This window comes from Aricia agestis, chromosome Z (assembly GCF_905147365.1).
Source record: "Aricia agestis chromosome Z, ilAriAges1.1, whole genome shotgun sequence".
Taxonomy (NCBI): domain Eukaryota; kingdom Metazoa; phylum Arthropoda; class Insecta; order Lepidoptera; family Lycaenidae; genus Aricia; species Aricia agestis.
Window position 1 is genome coordinate 35,002,340 of NC_056428.1, and position 15,568 is coordinate 35,017,907.

At 36.6% G+C, this 15,568-nt stretch overlaps 1 protein-coding gene across 1 annotated transcript in view; it reads right to left on the bottom strand.

Moving 5' to 3' along the window:
* LOC121738754 overlaps nt 1-15,568 on the bottom strand; it is a 127,918-nt gene that overhangs the window by 92,754 nt on the left and 19,596 nt on the right. The window contains exon 4 of the mRNA XM_042130989.1: nt 14,162-14,423. Within this exon, the coding sequence (XP_041986923.1) occupies nt 14,162-14,423 (262 nt within the window). The remainder of the gene's footprint in view (nt 1-14,161; nt 14,424-15,568) is intronic.

Below are 15,568 nucleotides of genomic sequence, written 5' to 3' on the forward strand. Positions count from 1 at the left end.
CTCGTGTATGGCCACCTTTACGGTGCGCAGCTTGAGCATTAATACTTCTCGAGCCGAAAAATACAGTGAAAATAAAATTATAACCCAAGCTTGGAGTACATTATGCCAAATTCATTAATGGCCGGTTTACAATATTCCAATCCAGTGATTGAAACCAGATAACGTAAGCGAGCACTGGAATGCACTGAATTGCATTCCATACCTGCTAGTAATAACAATTTCGACGAATTTGACTTAATAAAGGCGTTGGATTATTTTTAATTTCACATAGGCATTTTTCAGCTTGAAAAGAACAAAATTAATATAGCACCCATTGCTATATTAAATTTTGTTCTTTTTAAGCTGAAAAATACCTAAATAATGTAATTCGTAACGGATAATGGAACCTGTCGTTTTATTACAATACCAATATTTATTTAATAAAAACAATTAGACTATATATATTGCTCGTTTAAAGATATAAGATTAGAGATACTCACACAGGAGGCGGTGATTGCGTCAGAATGGTGGTGGTGGTGGTGGGAATATCGTGGACGTCCGAGGTAAAACGATAACATAGAGAAGTAAAATGTTTGAAAATATAATATGCAGACGCTTTTAAATTTACGACTATTCTGAACCGCACAAAACATCCGCGGTGCGTAAAAGGGCATTTAACGCTCCCAACATTTTATTGTGGAAGTCGGCGTCCGCGATAACGTGATGTCCGAAATTAAAAAAGCGCACAATTGCTCCTGTGTGACTAGGGAATGCAATCCCGCAGGATAATTTCAATCCCGGTATTTGCGGGACTGAACCATCACAATCCCGCTGGATCCCGGTATTTGCGGGATCCCGCAGGGTGGACTTAAACTTTTAAAATAAATCGTTATAATGACTTTACTTGATAAAACTCCTTTTATTCTTAGAAACATAAATAAAACAAACATTGTCGGACACTTTTTAACCGACTTTCAAAAAGGAGGAGGAGGTTATACGTTCGTCTGTTTATATTTTTTTTTTGTATGTTCAACCATAACTTCGCCGATCTTCATGATTATTTTGTTGTTGTACAGGGTTGAATCCAAGGTTGGTACCATGTTCACAAAAATGGTAACCTGATGATGGGGTCCATGAGGAATCGAAGGGACTCCTTGAAATTTGTATGGAAACATATAGTGATTTTGATTTTTTATGAAGTGTTTCAGGCATATACTACCAAAAAGTAGGATTTTGCACCAGGATGTACCCTGGTTCCGAAGGTACCCAACAGAACTTTTGAATCCTTATAGATACAAGTTCGAGGATTTTGGCTTTATTTATACTACTCCAAGCAAAAGCTAATGAATTCCACATTATTTCTGCTGAACACAGGCTAAATTTTATTTTGGAAAAAATTGGGTTTCGTAAGATATTTGGGTTTTTCGGACGCTAGGTGTAAAATCAACCAGAAAAGTTACTTATTTTGCGGATGCTGCCGAAACTATAAAAGATAGAACCATAAAATGTTCTAAGTAATTGTAGATCTTACAAATATCTACAAAAAAGTCTGCGACACACTATACTTATCTATGTCGAGTAAGGCACAATAACCATTTTTTTATTTACAAATCTTGAATTATTTTTGGACTACATTTAAACGCTTTTTTTTTACTTATGCTATTAATCCTTATGAAAATAAATTATTTCATCACTAAGTACAGTTTATGTACATAACATTTGGTCTTTGAATGATTAAAATTTGACGTTTATTTTTGAAATTATGGCGAAATTAAAATATAACGACAGTGGGCGTCAGTCGTCACCAACGGGGGTGCGCGTGCGGGAGGAAGACAATCTGTGCAGTGTGCACTCTATGCATCCCTTCGGATAATGACTGCGTCCGCGTCGTCGATGTCAGTGTTGGAGTCTGTGAATTGACCTGGGAATTATTTTGCTGACCGAGTCTTTTCTAGGTAGGCTTTTTGCAGCCGTAACCGACATCCACCCGGGCGGAGCCGCGGGCGACCGCTAGTAATAATATGTACAACTCTTAAGACAACAAGCTATAAGTAATATAGCCTTGTGGTCACATAGGTAATTAAAAAGGGTAAAATTATTATTTTTTAACAAAAAATTAAAATCGACTTCCAAGGTAAAAAAAAAAGTAATATTCTTAAAAATAATTTAAAAATAATCAAATAATTCTTATTCGTTATTATAGTGTCGTCTTCAGACTTCGCCACCACCAGCGATTTTGAGGCCGTTTTTTTTACAGTCGCGTTATAATCTGTAAACATCAGAACTAGTATTGTTATGATGGCGCATGACTGTTTCTGGCTAAAAAAAAAACAATGTTCAAAGTATGTCGACGGAGCCAAGGGGCTCCTATTTCTGGGTGTCTACGTTCCAACCTAACCTAACCTACTTTTGGATTTTCCGGATTGTGTTAGTTTTTGTTTTGGCGGGCTTTGCTTAGCGGGGCTGCCCCTCCTCCCCCCGTCCCAAATACAACCCCTTTTGACCACCCCTTTTTATTCAGTCACGGATACCGAAGCGGTGGGACGGGGGGCGCATTCCGCCATAAAGGGGGCTCGGGGGGCTCAGCCCCCCGCCAAAACAAAAACATACACAATCCAGAAAGTCTAAAAGTATGTTAGGTTAGGTTGGAACGTAGACCACAACACCCAGAAATAGGAGCCCCGCGTAGCGGGGCTCCGTCGACATACTACGAAATTTTTTTTTTTTTGACTCCGGGGCTCCGTCAACTTTCTTTTGCGAGAAATAGTCATGCGCCATCATAACAATACTAGTTCTGGTGTTTACAGATTATAACGCGACTGTAAAAAAAAAACGCCCTCAAAATCGCTGGTGGCGCGATACGGAATATTTACCCCTCAACTATTTCTGTACTCAATCTTCATGCTTTTGAAGTCGGTACCAGCTTACCTTAGCGTAAGTACTATGTCAAGGATCTCAGAACTTTTCCGGGCTGGTAGCGACTTCAAAAGTACGAAGATTGAGTACAGAAATAGTTGAGGTTTAGGCGAAGTCTGAAGACGGCACTATAATAACGACTAAGAATTATTTGATTCTTTTTAGATTATTTTTAAGAATATTACTTTTTTTTTACCTTGGAAGTCGGTTTTAATTTTTTGTTAAAAAATAATAATTTTACAAGGGTTTATTAATACTTTAGACCTTAGATATAAAAATATTTAATAATAAATAACTAAACTATTTTTGAAAATGGCTACGTAAAAAAATTGATAAAAAAAACTAAAAAACACTTTTAAACCAACTTATATAATTATAAAAGTATGTTAAAAATGTTAAAGTATTAATAATTGTGTCGTCTGCCAAACGGCTTCTGATATTCAACACAAGGTAGCCAGTAGCTTAAAAAGTTTGCTCAGCTTCCACGCTGGTTGGTACAATTGTCATTTAAAGTGAATTATAAGTGAATTGATGGTAAATTGCTTAGTGGGCTGCTAGTAGCTACTAGTCAGTTCACGCAGTCCCGCGCGCAGCGTTACACATAGGAATTACGCTTTTTGTAATCCCGCCAGTCCCGCGGGATCCCGCTAAATTTGTCCCGAGAAATGCATGCGGGATCCCGGTATTCGGGATCCCGGTATCCCCGTATTGCATTCCCTATGTGTGACTGACCGAATGCGAACGCAGAACGCTTGAACGCGTGACTGCTCTCCGTCTGACAGTTCCCTTAGTAATAAAATATTATGGTGCCTTCTCACGGCGCGTATTATCGCAAGCCGCGCCGCGCCCGCTCGAGCCACGCGCCGTGTGAAGGGGTGGCTCGGGCTGGCTCGAGCAGGCGCGTTTAATATCACGCGGCAGCTCGAGCCACGCGCCCTAAGGAAGTGGTGGCGTGGTTGCGTTCTCACGGCGCGTGCTACCACGAGCCGTGCCGTGCCCGCTCGAGCCACGCGCCGTGTGAAGGGGTGGCGCGGCGCGACTCGTGCAGGCGCGTCCCGATCCGATTAAAGTCGGTAACTTCAAAGACGCGGCTTGAGCAAACAGGCGAGCACGAGCCACCCCTTCTCACGGCGCGTGATATCACAAGCCGCGCCACGCCGACAAAAATTCAAGTAAAATGAAACTTTAGTAACACGATAATAGATATCATTTTGCTCTAAGTCACTTCGTTAAACTGTAAGAAAATTTCATCTAAGTTAATCACCTATAATAAAAATCTTCGTGCTAGCTATAGCACGATGTAGCCGCCAAGCAGCGCCATCTGTTATCAAAATAAATGAATTAAACTTAATATAATAAAATTAGCGGCATAGATTGAAATGCAACCTAGTTGCCTAGTGAATAAAGTTGCATTTCATTAAAATTTACTTATTTAACGTAGTGACTTAGAGCAAAATGATATCTATTATCGTGTTAATAAAGTTTAATTTTACTTGAATGTTTGTCAGCGTGGCGCGGCTTGTGATATAACGCGCCGTGAGAAGGGGTGGCTCGTGCTCGCTTGTAATAGCTGGCTCGGCGCGGCGCGTTTAATAATTTTCAATATTTCATTTGAGTGTTTCCGTTTCACTCATTTAATAATTTTCAATATTTCATTTGAGTGTTTCCGTTTCGTTACGTTTAATTATTTCAATTAGCTATATTTTATTACAACTGCATAATTTGATCATGTTTACCTGTATTCCATATATTTTGTAGACCTATAATAATTATAGGCAAACTGTATGTCATTAAAATTTAATTATCACAAATATTTAAACCGAAGCCAATTCTCAGTAACACTTATATTTCATGTTTATTACGTGATAATTATGTAGTAAGTAATTTTGAGGATTATTATCAGGTTTAAATATATATACTAATATTATTATAAATGCGAAAATTGCCTTTTCACGTCAAACCGCTAAACTGATTCTGCTGAAGTATACAGTACTTTGAGACTCGGGAAAAGACATGGGATACGTCTTGTTATTCATACTAGAGATCGCCCAATGGTCGAAATTCGACCTTAGTTTCAACGACATTAGGACTACTACCTATATTTTGTAAAACAATATTGACTTTATCATATTTTTTTCAACTCTTGTCTCTGGGACTCAGCTGATCTCAGACTGGCCGTGTAAGCATTGCCTTACGGCCATTCCCAATATTTGATCTATCTCTGGTTTTGCCTTACTAGAGATAGGAATAGCTCACATTAGACATTAGAGACATATATTTTATGTCAATTGTGAGCTATTCCTATCTCTAGTTGGGCAAAACTAGAGATAGATCAAATATTAGGAACGGCCTTTATACTATCTAAGATTCAATAAAAAAAAATACTATAATCCTTTTCAATTTGTCAACTTGTTGTCAACAGACTTCAACCATAAATAAAAGAGTATAATTCGTATGTATAGGCTTGTCACTCAAAAATCTGTCATTTTTTCCTAGTATGTGTGTTGTAGGTAGTAATGGGTAATTTTCCGAAAAATTTCAAAGCTCGGAAATTTTTCCATTTATTTTTCAGAAAAATTGGAAAAATAATGGAAAAATATTTTTTTATTGACATTATTAGCTTAAATGAAATAGAAAAAATTAAATGGAATATCAAGTATGGTTCATATTAACTTGAAATTCAAAGGCTTGAATGACCACAAAGAACTTTGTATATATGTGAATGACTTTAGGTGTTGTTTAAAAAAAACAATTTATTTTTTTAGCCATATCTCCTTTATTTTTTATTTTTTACGAAAATGGTAAGGACCAAAGCTATCACAAATTTGATATTCTACAACTTTAGTCCTTATAATTTTCATTGTAAAATCAGTATTTACGGAAATAACTGCAGAAAACAAGTCAATGTATAATTTCGCCTGTATCTCAATAATTAAAATCAAATTTAGCGCAAATAATTGAAGAAACAAAGTTGTAGATCATAGATTATTAAACCTACGATCCTTATGATTTTTTCTACGCCTATGGTAAATGTACCGGGAGTCCGGGACTCAAGCAACTGGGTAAAACCTGATATTTCTGATCATGAATTAGAACCTATAATAATAATAATAATAAATTATTATTATTATTAAAAAACTGGCCAAGTGCGAGACGGACTCGCTCACGAAGGGTTCCGTACCATTATAAAGCAAAGATAGGCAAAAATTTGTGATTTTTGTATGGGAGCTAACAAAATCACCCTAAATATTTATTTTATTTTAATTTTATTATTAAATGCAGTGAAATATTTTATGAATATTTCAAATGTTTTAGTGCAGCTTTTTGCATATACTTAGAGGAAGCCAATAAAATCGTGTTTGTTAAATGGAAGCCCCATCAAAATATATTAAATTTATTTTGTTAGGAAAAATTTGGGAAAGGGAAATAAAATACATAATATATTACAAAAATTCCAACTATCTATCCCTGTTCTTGAGATACAGCCTGGAGACAGACAGACGGACAGACAGATGAACAGACAGTGAAGTCTTAAGAGGATACCATAGCAGCTAGAGAAATGAAAAAAAAGTACGTGTAATATCTATAGCTGTCTCCCTTACCTCAAGCCTATACCGCAGAACGCGATAGAGACAACTGCAGAAAATCCAGAAAATCAACGATTCGTTGTCCCCTGATTCCTTCTCCAAAACTTAACCGATTTAAGTACTTTTTTCATTAAAGATTAAAAAAAGGCTTGAGCTGTGTTCCTATGTTTTGTTTTTTTTGTATAATCTATCCAAATCTGTTTTCTGGACGTTTGAACACAGTGGAAAATCTGGCCATTTTTTTGGGTTTTTGAACGTTCATATCTTATTTAATAATTAAATTATGAAAAAAAGGAAAACATAGGGACATTGTATTAGTGGCCGTAGATATTCAGGAAAAAAATTATAACCCTACTAGCATTATCCAGGGAGGAAACAGGGGACAGCGTTTGTATGGGAAAAATGGCGGTGTGGAATCCTCTTAATAATAGGGTGGGTGCCTTATACAACAAACTAGATTTTTTGGCATTTTTCCTCTATATCAATAATGACTACACGTAGGCACTTGAAATATTTACAAAATATATTTAATGGTATCAGTACTTTAAAAAAGCGGCCAAGTGCGAGTTGGACTCGCCCATGAAGGGTTCCGCAGCAGTAATAAGTTATAATTTATTTTTATTTTTCAGTTGATTTAATGAAAATTAATTTAAGGTTTACCATTTATGACGTATAAAAAAAACTACTTGCTAGATCTCGTTCAAATCAATTTTCGTTGGTAGTTTTTATAGCAATGTACATCATATATTATTTTTATTTTTTAGACTTATCATGACTACTACTTTAGAAGTTAGAGGAGGGGCGACACAAATTTTTCCACTTTGGAAGAGTCTCTCTCGCAAACTATTCAGGTTAGAAAAACATTATAGAAGAAACTTCAATATGATTTTTAAAGACCTATCCATAGATATCCCACACGTAGAGGTTAGATGAAAAAAATTTTTTTATTGGTTTAAGGTTTATCATTTATGACGTATAAAAAAAGTACTTGCTAGATCTCGTTCAAACCAATTTTTGTTGGTAGTTTTTATAGTAATGTACATCATATATTATTTTTAGACTTCATGCCCGTACTTTAAAAGTTAGAGGTGGGGGGGGCACATTTTACCACTTTGGAAGAGTCTCTCTCGCAAACTATTCAGGTTAGAAAAAAATGACATGAGAAACTCATATGATTTTTGAAGACCTGAAGGCCTCCGGCCGCCACCAATCTTTGTCACCCGGGGTAAGTGCGCCCTCTCGCCGCCCCCCCCCCCCCCCCCCTAGATCCGGGCCTGCCACAGATACCCCACACGTATAGGTTAGATGAAAAAAAAATTTCAGTTGTACCTCCCCCAAAATTTTTATCTTTGTATCAAAATCTTAATGCGGTTTACATACTTACCAATTTTCAATAGTATACCTCTTATAGTTTCGGAGGAAAGTGGCTGTGACATACGGACGGACGGACAGACAGTCAGACAGACAGACAGACAGACATGACGAATCTATAAGGGTTCCGTTTTTTGCCATTTGGCTAAGGAACCCTAAAATTGATAATAAAAGTAAAATAAAATTGAATATTTAAGGGTCCAATATAAAAATACATTTTTTTGCCTAATTTTGCTCATAAACGATACGGAACCCTCCGTGCGCGAGTCCGACTCGTACTGGCCAATAATTTACTTTTTGGGTACGGAACCCTAAAATGATTTCTTGTAAATTACGCAAGGACAAATTCTGGACAAATCCTTTAAAAATTCATATGTTTAAAAATATTAACTTTATCGTAAAAAGTCATAGAACCTTTTTTATTGGTATTTCAATAAAGAATATAAAAAAAATTGTTCGGTTGAAAAATAACAATTCCTTGCAATTGTTTAAACAATGTTTGTTTAAACAATATGGCACCGGGTTGCGCCCTGGCAACATGCATTTATATCATCAGGAGGGCAATTTGAAGAGTATCGCATAAAAAAATTGAGGTGGAATAGTTTTCGGTACTCATGCGCCGACTCGTCCTAGTCTAATGGGAGTTACGATTCCTTAGTTTTTATTATTCGTAGCCTATGAAATAAATTGTTTAATGTCAAATAAGTAGGAACAGTTACGTCAAAGCTGCATAAAAGTAATAAAATCCGTTTGGAGTTTTTAATTTAGTTCTCGTACTATCTTCAACTGTTGCGAGATTTTAATTTAAACTTTTAGTTTTTTACTTAAAAAGATTGTGTCGTGACCGGCCTCGATTAACAAAGGACGTAACACAGTGCAGTAAAATCCATCTAAGTTTAAATAGTATTGAATCTATCAGTTTAAACTCTTCTGTGACTAGCTCAAAACGGGGGTCGCGGGTTCGAATCCTGCCGACGACAGAATAAAAAGTTTTCAATGTTCCATGGTCTTGGATGTGAATTTAATATACATATATGAATGATACGAGTATAATAAAAATATTTTATGTTGATGTGTAAAAGTATTAAAATACTAGCTGTGCCCCGCGGTGTTACCCGCGATTTATTAAATATCAATAGTTATTGGTAATTAGAGACAAAATGAATTGAGTTTGATCATCGGAAACATAAATTTTTGATAACTGAGAGATGGATGTTGATTATCCTGTCATATGCTATTGTTTTTATCCGACTTCTAAAACTAAGGAGATATAATAGATGATATATATTTTATGTTCAGATGTGATTTTTTTATGATTTACGATTAACTTTGCTGTTTGTGATACGATTTCCAACTTTTCGCAGTGTAAAGGACTGTGAGACGGAGGACGGGACGGACGGAGGGCACGAGGGCACATCTATACTAATATTATAAAGCTGAAGAGTTTGTTTGTTTGTTTGTTTGAACGCGCTAATCTCATTAAGTACTGATCCAATTTAAAAAAAACCTTAACCATTTATCCAGGAAGGCTGTAGTAGAGTGTATCAGGAGTTTCCAATCTTTTTGAGGCTGCAGCGCAGTTACATGTAGAAGACGGGACGAAAGCCTATTGATCAAATGACACTCAAAATCTGTATATTTAGTTAGTCTGGCGACCTCCTCTATTCCGGAAGTCGGCTAAAAATGTTAACCATTTGTTAGTCCAGGATATCAGCTAACAGCTTGTAAATTTTTTTTCTGCCATTAAACGTTTATTCTGCCACCATTAAATGTTGTTCAATCGTCCTATCAGGTCACCTAAGTCCAAAAAGTTTTCACTTCAAAATTTATTTAATATCACATTAATTTGATTTCGTGTAAATTCTCATACTTATAATATTATACTTACTGCTTCTTTAAGTCTTAATAACATTTACACTTTATAAACTGTGACCCAGTATAAAAAATATAATCATCAGTTGATTTGGCCGCTCTTTTATTTACCTCCTTTGATCATAATTTTTGATAATAATTATGACTTTATGATATTATGACTAAATCGTTAATCGAAACTTTATTAACTTATAATGTAACTCAATATTTACTATCGGCTAATGTAATCCTATCGGTTTGAATGATTAAACACTACAAATAATATTAATGGTTAGAAGTTCCGCGCGGCTTCGCCCGCGTAATTTAGGAATGTCATTTTTCCGCAAAAAACGAAACCTATGTCTTTTCACCTGGTGTATTCTTTATATGTGCCAAATAACATAAAAATTTCCTTTCCTATAGAGGAAAAATAGAAAGCAAAATAGAAGCGAAGAAATAGTTCTTCGCTTCTATTAGTCTTAGCGTGATAAAATATAGCCTATAGCCTTTCTCAACAAATGGGCTATCTAACAATGAAAATTTTTTTTCAAATCTGACCAGTAGTTCCTAAGATTAGTGCGTTCAAACAAACAAGCAAACAAACTAACTAACAAACTCTTCCGCTTTATAATATTAAATTATTAATATAGATTTTCCAAACGGATGCAATTTTTTATACTATTTACATGCTCAACCCCATATTATCGCAAATTTTAACTCATCATTTTCATTAATTAAACCGGTACTGGAGATGAGTGATCTCTTTAAATGTGAAACATGAAAAAGTTATGTTTTGAATTTTTACACTAGACTAGAGATCGCCCAATGGTCGAAATTCGATCTTAGTTTCAACGACACTACTGTCTACTATCTATATTTTGTAAAAAAATATTAACTTTATCATATTTTTTACAACTCTTGTCTCAGCTGATCTCAGACTGGCCGTGTAAGCATTGTCTAATAGTATCTAAGATTTAATAGAAAAAAAACTATAATCCATTTTCAATTGGTCACCTTGTTGTCAACAGACTTCAACCATAAATAATTGTCATTCAAAAATCTGTCATTTTTCCTAGTGTGTGTGTTGTAGTGTGTGTAATGTTTTATTTGTTAAAAAATGTATGATAAAAGCATAATTTCAAAATAATATTAGCTCGATGCCACCATATAAACTATAACTGTGCAAAATTTCATTCACCTACGTTTCCTCATTTTTCGTCAAAAGGGATACAAAGTTTTTGGCTCACGTATTAATATATTTTTACACTAGATGTAAATGTACCATCGAGAAAATTGATTCCTAGGCAGTTAACCATAATTTTTATAACTAGCGGAATATAGAAACCTCAGAACAGGAAAATAAGATCAGAGAAACAATCCCGAGCTGTCAAACGAAACCAAAATTGAATTACATCTGTGTGTACAAATCTGTTTACGTGTGCGTGAAAATGATGTTCCTACATACATTTTTCTTGGAGCTCAAATTGTCATCGTGCCGATAAGTACAGACTGAATGTCAACATGACAACACACAGATGAAGAAAAAAAACGGCCAAGTGCGTGTCGCGCAATATAGGGTTCCGTAGTATTTTATATAACTAAACTAACGTAACTTTATGCAGTTAAGAGTGGGCTCTAATTTCTAATAAGTATTACGATCCCGGAAGACGATTGGCTTAAATGAAATTGAGATTTGGCTTAAATGAAATTGAGATTTATTTAATCATTGTATCTTTATCTGATATTTGCCTGAGGAAAACACGATTCACTTATTTTGACTGGAGATAGTTATATTTTTCGAAATTATGAATCTTTCTGGGCTTTTCAACAAATATCTGTTAAACTTATTGAGTTACTATCATTAATTAACTTGCACTATTACAATCACACACTTTATAAAATAATGGCTAAAGGAAATATTATAATTGTATTTAATTTTTAAGTAATCATCAAAAACATTTTTGGGACTTACGACCTTTACTTTCGTGCTATAATGCGGGAACCGTTGTTACGCGATATTGTTCACTATTAGCTGAGTGCAAATCCGTGGCACGATTCATGGAATCATAATATTATCACAATTGGAGGATAGCGGGGTGTGTAGGCGGGGCTATCGTTCTTTGATATTTCTGACCTCGGGCTCTTTTAACGGACCTACGTCATGTGGTCGGCCTATGTCAATTCAATGTTAGCTATGATCGGTCGGATGGGTTTGACTTAACGCGACCAAATTAATTATCGACCGACCAAATCTGTTGTGGCTTCAGTTGTATTAAAACTCCGTTAGCTACTTCCCTGAACAACTTTTTCTGATAATCTGCGTGCTGGCAGGCCGCGGGCGGTGGGTGTGGGCGTGGTGGGATCGAAAAAAAAATGAAAAAAGTAGGTTTAGCGACTTTAATTTTTTTCTAAACAGTTGCTCTGTACTTCCTGTGCACCCAAAAAAAAATTAAATTTATCGGGTGGTGGGAAGGGGTTGCCAGCGTTGGTTAAAAGTAGGAAAACTATTATTATTTTCATGTGGGTTCTGCAGCTGTGTTGGCTTTTTTTCTGACACGAGATTAGTTATCCCAAAATAAAATAGCCAAAAAAAGCGAAACAAAAAGTTTCAAAGTGCCTGAGTCATGGATGTACATATTAAATATTATGTGTATCATATGCTAATCATATATATATAATAAAAATCATAAATATATGACTCCAGTACTTGAAATAATGATGGGCACGGTTTTCACGGTATTTACTTTCCATTGCGACTTCAATTCTATAGTGAGATCAGCATGGGCGTATCGAGGGGGGGGGGCAGGGGGGGCAGCTGCCCCCCCCTGGATCATGTTGCCCCTACTAAGTATATTATCTAGTACTTTCATCTATAAATTAAAAATAATGAAACGAATTTTTGCCATTTGTTTGCAATACAATATTTTTACAACTAAAAATTATTAATTTTTTAATTCTTTATTAACACCTAGCTTACAAAAAATCTGATTTGCCCCCCCCTGGCCCAGAATCTGCGTAATTTGCCCTCCCCCTGGCCCAGAACCTGGGTTCGCCCATGGAGATCAGTGTACTTTGTAACTTTGTTTGTGTGTGTGGTTGTTAGGTTACTTATGTGTTGTTATGTACGGTCTTGTCAGTCAATATCGTCCGGTCCCAGTATTATTATTATTATAGATGTTTTTCCTGGAAACCGTTCGCCATTTATAATAATATTATATCATCGTTAATCGCATAAAGACAACTCACCTCAGAACTGAGCATCAGCCCCTCACAAATAATTACATGTCACTCATATACCATTTCCGATAGCTTATCTCATTTCACATAATATATGATCAATATTACGATCTGTTAGTTACTTAAACAAAGATAATAATATTATACAGTGGCAACTTGGATTAGTTTGAACAAGAGGGACATCCTTCCTTTATCGTACTGGGCACTGGCTAACTATGCCAATAGAATTCGCTAAGCCAATAATGATAAAGTCATGTTTTAACAGCGACTTAAGCGGGGAATTCACTACCGGGCTGCCCGCGGGCCGCCCGGTCTGGCACAAGTCTGCCGCTTGCCCCTATTGAACACACACAGAACAGTCAAGTCAGTCGAATAGATAGAGGGCTGTAGCTCAGTCGTGGACTCATGGACTCGAATTTTTTTTTAACAGATGATAGATCAGCATCGGCATTGATTTCTTTGGATTTTTTAATAAGTTCGCTGTACATAGATCGTTGTTCATGTAATCCTTGCTTTTAACTTTTCAAGGATGCGACCGGTAAATGGAAATAAACGTATGTCAAAATTGTTTTTGTTGGTTTTTCTTAAGTTTAGTTTTTGTATTTTTTACAATAATATGTTTTAAAATAATATTTTAAGTGCACTCTAGTCGCTCTCCAAGGCGCAAATGACGACGGGCCGCCCGTTGCGACCATTCATGTACAGTCTTGCCCGTGCCCGCGCGGGAAAAATGCGATCTCGCGGGCAGGCTGCGGGCAGGCTGCGGGCACGGGCCGGCGGGCATGTCTGTGCCCGTACCTAGGAATTGACGAGCAGACATGCGACAGACCTGCCCGTGACGGGCGGCCTGGTAATCAATTCCCCGCTTTAGCTTTTTACACAGGCAATTTACCTACCTTATCTTATTGACTTCACTGTCAACAGCGCATTTCTTGTTCGCTTTCGGATCTTTTCCGCGAGCGACCGCGACCGACAAAAAGTCAAACAAAATGCCACTTTATGACAAAGGTTTCATTTTACTACGCCACTAGCTTTTACGCCACTGCCAGGGCAGCGTGGGTCGCCACACAAATGTCAGTAGAAAATGATACCTTTAGTGTATGTCATAGAGTAGCATTTTATTTTAATTTTTATCGATCGCGGTCGCTCGCGGCTAAGATCCGAAAGCCACTTTAAGATCACCTTAGTTGCAACGCAAAATTAGTCTTAAAGTCACTTACCTCATTATTTTCGGGTATGGGGTTCCTAGTTCTCATGGATTCCTGAAACCGCGAGGGCAAGACTGGATCTTCCCCTGACACCGCTCGTTGGTACGAGAGCCTTCGGCCTTTGGAGTCCACCTTCTTCTTGTAGGAGTCGTTTTCTGGAACCCTCGAGAAGTCCTGATAGGATTGACAGCTCTGCATCTCCTCTTTCTTCTCCGACAGATCTTGCAAACGACGAAAGTAGTTTGTTAGCCCTTCGCTCGCGACCCACGTTACTCTGCAACGATTGTATTAGTTAATACTTATACTCAATTCAATTCGATGCACTTTTAAAAGGCCCATTATGAACTGGACTTTATTTACTACGCAGTGTGTGTCGGACATTAAATGATGAGATTCGCCCCTTGCTAAGTCCAGCAGCGCTGTCCCAAATTTGAAAGTACGATCAACGCTTCGCGATGTTGTTAAGGCCACCCCACGAGCAAACGACCTTGACCATACATTTGACGCGTTGCCGAGACCGCACAAAAATGATATTTTTTTACTTAATTCAGTTCAAAATTGGTCTAAAAAAAATAAAACGGGAAATATAATGTAGTAAATGAAATTGTCTATCTATTGTCGTGTGTTTCAAATAAAAGTAATTTGTAAATACTAGGGAGACACTGAATGTATGCTTGAATTTTAATAAATAGGTATTACTTTGGAAGCTGATATCATGAGTATAATAAACAAAAATAGGAAATTAATAACGGGGAAAGGAATGTTGATATACCTATAGTGAAGATTATTGCTGTATTTTTATTATAACTTTGTAGCTTTCAAATTATGATTTAATAAGGCTCTAAATAGGGTAAATTACGGCATCTCCGTAGGGGGAGCGCCTTAAGTACTAGGTACTCTTTTTCTCGGCGTTATGGCTTCTTCTCGACGTTGTCGTAAAGTAGTTAAAGTACTATTATTATTCCCGACATTTCGGCTTATAGCTACTTTTCATCCGTCCACCAATGACAACTTTGGTAAGTATCCGAATCGTCGGTACGGGACGATTAACGTCATACAGAAGTAACAATTCAGCAGGTCTTAATATGCAGAAACCTCATATTTCGAGCTACCATACTTTCTTTTTGTCAGGAAACAGTCCTTACGCATTTATAAAATGCAAAAGTCTGTCTGTCTGTAAGGGCTTTGCGCTTTAACGGCTAAACCGATTTAGATTAAATTTGGTATAGATATACTTTTAGGGTAGGCAACATACGTTGCCGCTCGATAAACAAAGAGCACATCGGAGTTGCAGTCGTCGTCTAGTACTTTAATAATTTTGTCAAGGTGTATTGTATTTGTCAATATGTATGTATGTCTATAGCAGGTATATCAAGTACTAGTATCTAGATACAGCTACCCAAACTACACAGATCTACC